Here is a 10,737-nt window from a genome sequence, read left to right as displayed (position 1 = left end):
TTTTGTTCCCCGTTGCAACACAGAACTCTGAACAGAAAGTTCCTACCCCTGACAGTAGGCGTGACCTGGGTAGAGATTATGCTCCGATAAGCTGTGAAAACGTATTTGTCCCCTTCCTGTTGTTTTCTTTCTTTCTGCATATTTGTTACACGTACATGCTTCGGATGATTAAACAAATTTTAATATTAGACAAAGATAACCTGAGTAAATACAAAATGCATTTTTTAAATGATGATGTAAACATTAACGCACACTAAGCACGGACATTACAGATGTTGTTCAGCTGGCCAGGTGTTGATAAGACTGATCGAGAAATTCCTTGAGTTGGTGCCTATGATGGACATCACTACAGCAGAGGACATTTTCAGCTCCCTCACTGTAGTACTAGACAGGGTTGGAGTGGACTTGGTCCACGCTGTCAGACGGCTACAGGTGGCATGCCATCAACAATCAATAAAAAAGCAGGTGTTGTGACAAACAGGCCACAAATGGAGGTCATGGTTTTTGGACATTTCAATGTAGAAGGAATTGTGTTGCAAGTCATTAAAAATAGATCACATCATGGAAGCGGCTGTCCAATCAGTTAACTTCCAGGCCAGAGGTCTGAATGCATGCAGGTTTGACAGCATTTGTAGTGACAAAGAGATTACCTGTGGTCTGCCTTATCACACTGAGGTAAGGTGGGTGAGTCGAGGTGCCATCCTGAAGCATTTCTTTGATAGAATAGAATAGAATGCCTTTATTTGTCATGCTGGAATTTAAATCCCCAGAATGGCTACAGGCCCTTGCATTTATGGCCTATATAAGAGCTGTGCTCGAGGCTCACACATAAGCATTTAAATGACATTCTGAAACTGGCTGATCCTCAGGATCTGACACCTGATACTGGTGCACTTGTGTAGTCTAAAAGATTCAAAGTTTCAGGACCAAATGAAACAGTGAGTAAGCCTAGTTTATGTAAAATGTTGCTTCCAATACTTTTGCACCCTGAAAAATTCAGTTCTGTGAAAATAAATACATACTGTGAAAATATTCAAAATACTGGCTGTTGTGCAATATAATGTAAGTCAGTAGCTTTAGTACAAAAGTTTTTTTTTGGTGGAACTCTGTTGCTCATGCACTGCCACAACTGTTATGTATAAACTTTATTCATTTACAAGGCAGTGGGGATAGTTTAACCTTCTTCCTTAATATTTCCCACTTAAGTTTGCATGGTGTGGTAAGTCAGGTCAGGTGGTCATTATTACTACACACATATGGACATGTATGTAAATTTAAAATAATTTGTAGATCTTGACTTTTCTACATTTTAAAATATTAAAAGAAACACTACAATGTAACTATGACGAAAAGGTGTCAGTCCTTCCTCCATTTTGGTTTTGACACTAAAAATTTATTTTAAGCACTGCCACAAATTCAAAAACCTGCAAAAAAAATACATGTCAGTTTGCCTGAAATGTAAAACCCACAAAAATAATGCACTTCAGGTTTACTGTTAAATATTACATAACTCACAGCTTTATAATAAATAACTAGGGGTGGGACTTGATTAAAAAAATTAATCGAATTAATTACAAGCTTTGTAATTAATTAATCGAAATTAATCGCATTTCAATATTTGACATGAGAAATATTAATTTAAGTTTAGTTGGTGAATAAATCAATATACATAAGCTTAAACTTCAAAATTTTGTTTATTTTCCCACCAGTCTACTACACAGACCAACGAAGGGTGGAAGTGCTCCTGTGATAAGCAAACTCCTGAAATTAAAGTTAAGCATCATAACTGGATAGTTTTATTCAACATTAATGTCTCACTTAATATAGTTAGAAATTAATCATTCGCTCAGCTGTATTCCTTGATGTTGAAATGTGTTATGCTTGTTTTAACAGCTTATTTTGAATTAAAGACTTAAAATTAAACCACAAAAAGGAGAAAAATTTCGTTCTCCGTTTAACCAGCTGCTTTACACAGCTGTGCTTCGCACTCACGGTTGCTAGGCGACATGAGCTACGCAGAGGTGACGCTGATATGAAGGCTAGCCGCTCACTTCCGGCGTTTGTGGTGTTCGTGGGCTGCGAAAGATGTGGGCCGGGTCCTTCGCAGGATGCGGCCCCTAATTTGGACATTGTGCGTCGATATAATCTGTATGTCGGGAACTCGCGCACTGAGAAACGTTCCACGGTGCAAAGTGCGATTAAAATGCGTTAACATTTTTAACGCGTTAATTTCCCCATAATTAATTAATCGAAATTAACGCGTTAAAGTCCCACCCCTATAAATAACAGATCATTAGAAATAATGAAGTAATTGTAAACAATTACAAATGCAAATCATGGATTTGTTGAAATAGAATGAAAAATATTCATTCAACTTTACTGTCAATTGAATGGTTTATTCCCTGGCGCCTCATGTGTCTCCTCAGACTTCCCTCTCTCGTGAACCTTTCGCCACAAACACTACAACAGAAGGGTTTCTCTCCAGAGTGGACTCTCAGGTGGGTCTTCAGATTTGTGCTTTGGTTAAATCTTTGGCCACAAATATCACAACCAAATGGTTTCTCTCCTGTGTGGACTCTTTTGTGTATCTTCAGATTTCCTTCTCGGTTAAATGTTTTACTGCATAAATCACAACCAAATGGTCTTTCTCCTGTGTGAACACTCATGTGTGTCTTGTAATGAATTCTCTGTGTAAATCTTTTACTACAAATGCTACATTTGAATGGTTTCTCTCCTGTGTGGACACTCTTGTGTCTTTTCAAATCCCCAGGTTGTGAAAATGTTTTACTGCAAAGTCCACAACCAAATGGTTTCTCTCCTGTGTGGATGCGCATGTGTGTCTTAAGATTTGTGTTACGGTTAAATTTTTGTCCACAAACACCACAGCTAAACGGTTTCTCTCCTGTGTGGACTCTCATGTGTCTATTGAGGTTATATTGATGTCGAAATATTTTTTCACAAATGCTACAGCAAAATGGTTTCTCTCCAGTGTGGATTCTCATGTGGGTCTTAAGATGTGCATTTTGATTAAAACGTTGTGCACAAATATCACAGCCAAATGGTTTCTCTTCTGTGTGGCATCCCCCTTGTAAATCTGCAGCTTGGTTCACTTTAAAGCATTTCTTATTAACAAAACAGCATGAAGCCCTTCGCTGCAAACTACTGGCCACATGTCTCTTAAAAGCTTGCTTACACTCAAATTGTTTACCACACTCAGAACAGTTTAAGTATTTTTTGGCAAAGTTCGATCCCCCATCACTGTTTACACCTGAATCAAAAGCCCCACTGTCCTTCCAACTGTTGTCACTGTCTTCAGTTTCAGAATCTGTTAAAGGCTCCTGCCAGTCATCATCATCACCATCATCATCAATACTGACTTCAGTTTCATAAGAGTCAGAAATCTTTCCATCAGTATTTGGTTGTAAATGACTGGACTGGTTTCTGTCTGGGTCTGGTCCTCCACAATCATCTCCATCAGTTTCTGCTTTCATCTGTTTATCTGAGCAGTTGGTCGGAGGCTCTGAATCACTGTTGTCTTCAGTTGGCCTTTGATGAAGTTGTGAGGAATCAGGTTTCTCTTCATCATCTTCACTCTTCACTTGAATGGCAGCAACTGGAAACCTGGTGATATCGGCCTCCTCCAGTCCATTAAGGTGTTCCCCCTCCTGACAGGTGAAGAGTTCCTCCTGTTCTGCCTTTATCTGGTGGGAGTCTTTGTCCTGCTGGTTCAGTCTGGGGCTTGAGGGAAATTCTTCTAGCAAAATCTGCTGGACATCTGCAGGGAACAAAGAAAGATGAATGTACATTACAGACAATTGTAACTCTTTAGTTAACCTTGAGAAGTACCTTCGTAGCTATATATTATAGGAAAAAGCATGGTTCATCCACACACCCCAAAACCTGGCCTTGCTGAAGTCTAAAGTTGGATACTGAACTCTAGTGCTAATATGGCACCAGTAGAACCCTGGAAATATCCTGGGTGTATGTCTACAATATCACATGTCTATCACAGCTTTGTTACATCCTTCGCATAGCTTTAGAGTATTTCAGAAGCATGACAAAGCCTGCTTGAAGTCAGTGTGTTTATCGTGTGTTTTTTTTTATTTTTAAAATTTAGTGGATTCTCCACCCCATTCCTGCATCTGATTTCCTGTGCTCCTTAACTGCTCTCAGTTTCACAGTGGTCACATCAACTTGCTGCGGCAAGGATACAGTCTCCACTAGTTTCCACTAATACCTGGTCAGCATGACATGACCCATTTTGTTTCCATTACAATTGAGGACCACCTCAATGTGGATGGAGTTGATACAGCAATGCGGGCAGAAGTCTCTTGACGTAATTTGTATGTGTCTTTTTAGCTTTTGTCTACACTGCTGTGTTGTGCGATGGTACCCGTGAACAGCCATTAGCTCGGAGACCTCATGATAAATTTTCTCATTTCTCGTCTCATCTGCCACCAAGCACAGAAATGTCTGCACCTCCTCATTCAACCATGAGGATGCATAACTCCATTTTCTTGCTGTTGGATTTTAAAAATGGTGTGGTTGATTCTGGTGAAGGAGTCACTCTCATGACTCCGCTAGTGATGAAACTCCCTGGCCGATCACTGGCATGCTGTTCTTTGATGTCACATTTTTGGATCACCTTGGTTTGCTTGGAACCCCGGCTGAGTGGGTACTAAAAAAGTACCTGGTACCAGGACCTAATGGAAAAGCCTACAAACCATGCCAAGTCGAGTCGCACTGAGTAGATACTAATGGAAACGCAGCATTATTTTTGGCTATTTACATCAGAGGTGCTTTCTCCATGGCAGAGATGTCCCTACTGAGTGACTAAGATTGACTTCTGAGAGTTTGTCAGCAACCATGTTCCAGAAACAGAAGCACTTTTCATCACTTCATTTATGCTTTCTCACAAATGATGAGAATTGTGTGCCAGGTCTTGGCCAAAAAAGGACATTTTATATACTTCAAAATATTAACTGCATATAACATCAGCTTCTGACTTAAATAAATAAGCATAAGGAAGCAATATGTAGATGCAGATGCAGATGCATAAATTTGGAACTGTTTCTCAATGTAAAAATATTTACCAACCATGTCAGAAAAACCCAAATCCTTTAGAAGACGGGGTTATTATGAGCTTAATATATTTGTAGTCCTGGACAACAACTTTCAGAAAATCATGCTTTTTCAAAAAGCAAATGAATTATATGTTAATACACTACAATAAACGCACGTGAATATGTGTGACTTACCTTCTCTGCTTGAGACTTGTATCTGAACCAACTCTGAAAAGGCTGGTGCTGGTATGGCGGTCACCAAACCAACACATCTTGGTTCATCTGGGTGAAGGTGCTTAACTCCTGTGTGGGTGCTCAGATGTCTTTTCAAAATCCATGACTGTGAAAATCTTTTATTACAAACATCACAACTGAATGGTCTCTCTTCTGTGTGGATTCTCGTGTGTTTCTTCAGGCCTCTCTTACATTTAAAACTTTTACCACAAACATCACAGCCAAATGATCTCTCCGCAGTGTGGACGCTTGTGTGTCTCTTAAAATGCATACGTTGTGTAAATTTTCTACCACATATGCTACAGCTGAATGGTTTCTCTCCTGTGTGGACATTCTCGTGTCTTTTTAGGTCCCATAGTTGTGAAAATCTTTTATTACAAACACTGCAATTAAATGGTTTCTCGCCCGTGTGGATTCTCATGTGTCTATAAAGATTATACTGATGTCTAAATCTTTTCTCACACACTTTACAGCTGAATGGTTTCTCACCCGTGTGGACTCTAATGTGTGTCCTCAGATTTGCTTCTCTCTTAAATCTTTGTCCACAAACATCACAGCCAAATGGTTTCTCTTCTGTGTGGCTCGCCATCTGTGAAACTGCATTTTGTCTTACTTTAGAACATTTGTTATTAGTCCTTTTTCCTAAATGACGTGTCACATGTCTCTGAAGAGACTTCCTATAACGAAAATGTTCACCACAGTCAGAGTAGCTGGAGTATGTGTTGGTACTGCTAAATGTCCTGCTCTCCTTCCAGCCATCATCAGTGTCTTCAGTTTCAGGTTTCTGCAATTCATCATCTGAAGCCTTTCCATCAGCATTTGGTTGTGGATTTGGGTTCCTAGCTGATTCTGCTTCTCCACAGAGCTCTCCATCAGTTTCTGCTATTATTTGTTTAGCTGAGCAGCTGGTTAGACGCTCTGAGTCGCTGTTGCCTTCCGTTGGCCTTTGATGAAGGTGTGAGGAAGCAGATTTCTTGTCATCATGTTCACTCTTCACAGAACTTACTGGGAACCTGGTTACATTAGCCTCATCCAGCCCATTAAGCTGCTCTCCCTCTTGACTTGTCAGGTCTGTGTGCTGCTGGTCCAGACTGGGGCTCCAGGAAACCTCTTCTTTAACTGGCAACAGCTGCTGGGCATCTGAAAGCTTTACCTTCATGGCAGTCAATGCTGTGGCACCTCTCTCGTAGCTAAAGAAAATAAAAAACATCAAGAATATGTCTTAAATAACAGAGTCACATACCACTGCAATACATCACGTTTTCCCTAAAGTAACAGTTGGCTCACATGTGCAAAAATAAAACAATAAAAATCATGGACAGATAAAAAAGACAATCTACTGCATATGTTTTTGTAAACATAAGCTACACTACATTACCAAACGCATTCCCTCACTCATCCAAATAATTAAATTCAGGTGTTCCAGTCACTTCCATGGCCACAGGTGTATAAACCAAGCACCTAGGCATGCAGACTGCTTCTACAAACAGTGAAAGAATGGATTGCTCTCAGGAGCTCAGTGAATTCCAGTGTGGTACAGTGATAGGATGCTGCCTGTGCAACAAGTTCAGTCCTGAAATTTCCTCACTACTAAATACTCCACAGTCAGCTGTTAGTGTGATTATAACAAAGTGGAAGTGATTGGGAACAACAGCAACTCAGCCATGAAGTGGTAGGCCATGTAAAATCACAGAGTGGGGTCAGTGGATTCTGAGGGTTGTAGTGCACAGAGGTCACCAACTTTCTGCAGAATCAATCACTACAGACCTTTAAACTTTATGTGGCATTCATATTAGCTCAAGAACAGTGTAGAGAGATTCATGGATGGGTTTCCATGTCCAACCAGCTGCATCCAAGCCTTACATCACCAAGCACAATGCAAAGTGTCATATGCAGTGGTGTAAAGCACACCGCCACTGGATTCTAGAGCAGTGGAGACTGGAGTGATGAAACACACTTCACCATGTGGCAATATGATGGACGAATCTGGGTTTGGCAGTTGCCAGGGGAACAGTACTTGTCTGACTACATTGTGCCAAGTGTAATATTTATTGGAGGGGGGATTATGGTGTGGGGTTGTTTTTCAGGAGTTGGGCTTGGCCCCTTAGTTCCAGTAAAAGGGACTCTTAACGCTTTAGGATACTGAGACATTTTGGGCAATTTTGTACTCCCAACTTTCTGGGAACAGTTTGAGGATGGCCCCTTCCTGTTCCAACATGACTGCACACCAGTGCACAGGTTCATAAAGACATGGATAAGTGAGTTTGGTGTGAAATAACTTGACTGGCCTGTACAGAGTCTTGAGCTCAACCTGATAGAACACCTGGGATGAATTAGAGAAGAGACTGTGATCCAGGCCTTCTCGTCCAACATCAGTATCTGACTTCACAAATGTGCTTCTGGAAGAAAGGTCAATAATTCCTATAAACACACTCCTAAACCTTGTGGAAAGCCTTCCCAGAAGAGCTGAAGCAGTCATAGCTGCAAAGAGTGGGCCGACATCATATTAAACCCTATGGATTAAGAATGGGATGTTACTCAGGTTCATATGTCTATGTGAAAGCAGATGAGTGAATACTTTTGGCAATATAGTGTACATCATGAAACACAATCAACATTACTGGCTTTATCTGTGGACTGTGTCAGCAAAAAAATATAATGAAGTGGCTTTCTGGGATATTCTGGCCATGTTTGTGCATGACTCTACCTGTTTTTTGAAAGTCTTTCATATGTATTATTTTTATATTTGCTTTTAAAAACAGACAATACAGAACAAAAAAAAGTTATATTAGTGGGAGACTTTTGGAAATGGCTGACTGCAAATTTTTTTAATGATTTGGGTGTAGACGGTCGCACTTTGCCATTAACAGTGCTTGAGGTGAACTTTGGAAGCATTCCTGCTTGACAGCTTAGCTACTGGAATATAACAGAGATTTAAATTTGACACTTTCTACAGCAGCCACACAACAGATTGAGTAAATACTCCTAAAGTTTTTCTGGTTCAACCAGCTGAGCTTTACTCATTTCATCATGGAAAACAGTTTGCTTAGATGTCACTCAAAAAAAGAAAATGATACTCAACCTGTAGTAGTGAAGCGCTTTCCTCATTAAGTAGTTTTAAATAGTTTTGCAACCTTTAAATAACAAATACTGAGTGACAGTGATGATGCATAAAGAAAGAAACTGTAGCTCACCAGGGAACACACACACACACACACACACACACACACACACACACACACACACACACACACACACACACCATGAGAGATAAGTGAATTCAACAGAAAATACAGATGTTTAAAATGTATATTTAAAGGAAGACAGATGTCTAAATAAATCATTATTATTATTAAATAGCAAATAAAACTGAATGTGCAGTATACATTAAAAAAAAAAACATCCATCTACTGACACTTATCGTGTTCTGGGTTGTGGGAGCAGCAGACCTCCCTTTCTCAGCGTTCCCAAGCCAGCTAGGTCTACCACAGGATCTTCTCCTGGTAGTACATGCCTGGAACACTTCACCTTAAAGGCGACCAGGAGGCATCCCAGTCAAATCAATAAACTCCTCACCCTTTCTCTAAGGGAGAGCCCAGCCGCCCTTCAAAGGAAGCTAACTTCTGCGGCTCATATTCTCATTCTCATTTCATGTTTCAGTCACTACCCAAAGCTTGTGGTCACAGGTGAGGCAGCAACATAGATCAACTGCTTTACACTCATCTCTCTCTTCACCATCACATACCAGTACCCATCCATCAATCTCCCACTGCACTCTCCTCTCACACACAAGACCCCCACCCCCGATACTTAAACTCCTCCACATGGGCACTATTTGTTTACTAGATTAAATCACAGCACCTTTGGCCTCCCTATTTTTTATGATGCTGAGGAAAAAGAGACATGGGCAGTGAGACAGCAGCATCCTCAATCACAGATTCAGTTTTACTTGACATAAAATGCTGAAAAATGCCACAGACAGATACTGCTGATGCTGAGGAGACTGATAAAGAGTGATGAAGGGCATGAAAATGATCAAATCTGCAGGACAGTCACAAAATGTGAGCTTAAACTGAACACAACACTTCAGAGCTGAAAACTGGCTCCAGTCTGGGCTTGAAACCAGAGTGACTTCACCTCACACTAATGAACATACAGGAGAAATGCAACTTTTACTTCCTTTGCTGTTGAACAGGTAACGCTGCAGTAACCGGTTAATGTGACACCTATTAAACCAGAACACCTGGGTTTGAGATGCCAGGTTTGGAGGATTATTCTGTATCAAAAGCGCATGCTGCTCTTTTCGCACAGGTATCAGAAGTTACCTATCCAGCAGAAAACACGCCAGTTCAGCGTCACTCCGGAAACACTTGTCCCTCTTCAGTGATGTCCACCTGGAGAAGGCAGCACCGATGTATACCCTCGTTTCCTGCGGTTCCTCCACATTTTCTTCGGCTTCTTCGCGTTTCGGCTTCCATGGCGGCGGAACTTCGGGCTCCATTGCTTCGCCCTGACTTTATTAAACACTAAGATCCTCCGTTTGTCAGGATCTGTCTTCTTAAAAGTCCTAAAACACAAACCGGTGAGCAATAAGACTCCGAAAAGCCACCTGAAGGATAAACATCCGCTCCATAACGGCCAGCTACACGCCAGCCAGTCCGACCTTTGTTTTGTTCCCCCTTGCAACACATTTCAACCACACGAAGGTTCCTACGCCCCTCTTTGCCAAACTCTTTGCTTGAGTAAAAGTTTAATAATCCTATTTAAATAGTTTAAGAGTACCAAAGATTTAGCATCCAAATATACTTAAAGTGCCTTAAAACAAACATACTTATTATGTAGAATCACGTACATGTGAGTAGTTTGTGAGTAATGTAGGAAATATATTTTGTGTCAGGAACCCCTATTTTTTTTTAAACAGGAAAATATTCTAGATTACAATCGCAACCACTACATTTTAACCCAAATTTTTCTAAACCCACCCCAGCATTTTTTAACGTCTACACGTAGCCCAAGCCACAAATTAATTAAATAATTAAGGTTTTTAAAAATCAGAATCAGAAGGTTTTATTGCCATATGGGTGAACAGGTTTACAGCATTAGGAAATTGCTGCGGTACTTTGTGCTTACATAAAAACAAATAAGTATAAAAACTATAAGACAATATTACAAATATACAAATTACAAATATACAGAAATATTAGAAAATTATAACAATAACACAATATTACAAAATATACAGTGCAGAGAATAATTAAAAGATAAAAGAGTGTAAACTATAGTCCAGTAATATGTACATGAAAGTGCAGTAATCAGTGCAAACAGACAGATGCATAAACATAGGGTCATCAGCGTTTGTGGAGGGTGGTGGTAGCAGTCTTAGGGTTATTGTTCATGAGTCCAACAGCAGAGGGGAAGAAACTGTTCTTATGGCGGGAGG

General features: G+C 40.3%; 1 protein-coding gene across 2 annotated transcripts; it reads right to left on the bottom strand.

The window, feature by feature from the left end:
* Nucleotides 1-2,200: 2,200 nt before the first annotated feature.
* On the bottom strand, nucleotides 2,201-9,950 carry LOC115797790 (zinc finger protein 271-like). 2 transcript variants are annotated; one of them, XM_030754292.1, is made up of 3 exons: nucleotides 9,623-9,950; nucleotides 5,259-6,487; nucleotides 2,201-3,775 (listed from the first exon to the last, which is right to left on the bottom strand). In XM_030754292.1, exons 1-3 carry the CDS (start codon nucleotides 9,796-9,798, stop codon nucleotides 2,367-2,369), a joined length of 2,814 nt encoding a protein of 937 aa, XP_030610152.1. In that variant the 5' UTR covers nucleotides 9,799-9,950; the 3' UTR covers nucleotides 2,201-2,366. The 2 variants fall into 2 exon arrangements, with proteins under 2 accessions (XP_030610152.1, XP_030610153.1); XM_030754293.1 differs by having other exon boundaries at nucleotides 5,787-6,487.
* Between the last annotated feature and the right edge of the window lie 787 nt (nucleotides 9,951-10,737).

This window comes from Archocentrus centrarchus, chromosome 19, assembly GCF_007364275.1.
Source record: "Archocentrus centrarchus isolate MPI-CPG fArcCen1 chromosome 19, fArcCen1, whole genome shotgun sequence".
In the NCBI taxonomy this organism is placed as follows: domain Eukaryota; kingdom Metazoa; phylum Chordata; class Actinopteri; order Cichliformes; family Cichlidae; genus Archocentrus; species Archocentrus centrarchus.
The sequence above is the reverse complement of the archived record's forward strand: the minus strand, read 5'-3'. Positions and strand labels throughout refer to the sequence as shown.

Excerpts from the sequence above, each read along its gene's own strand:
- LOC115797790 (XM_030754292.1), bottom strand. The coding sequence starts at position 9,798 with ATGGAGCCCGAAGTTCCGCCGCCATGGAAGCCGAAACGCGAAGAAGCC. Across the intron at positions 6,488-9,622 it reads GCGTGTTTTCTGCTGGATAG|CTACGAGAGAGGTGCCACAG; the intron begins GTAACTTCTGAT and ends TATTTTCTTTAG. Across the intron at positions 3,776-5,258 it reads ACAAGTCTCAAGCAGAGAAG|ATGTCCAGCAGATTTTGCTA; the intron begins GTAAGTCACACA and ends TGTTCCCTGCAG.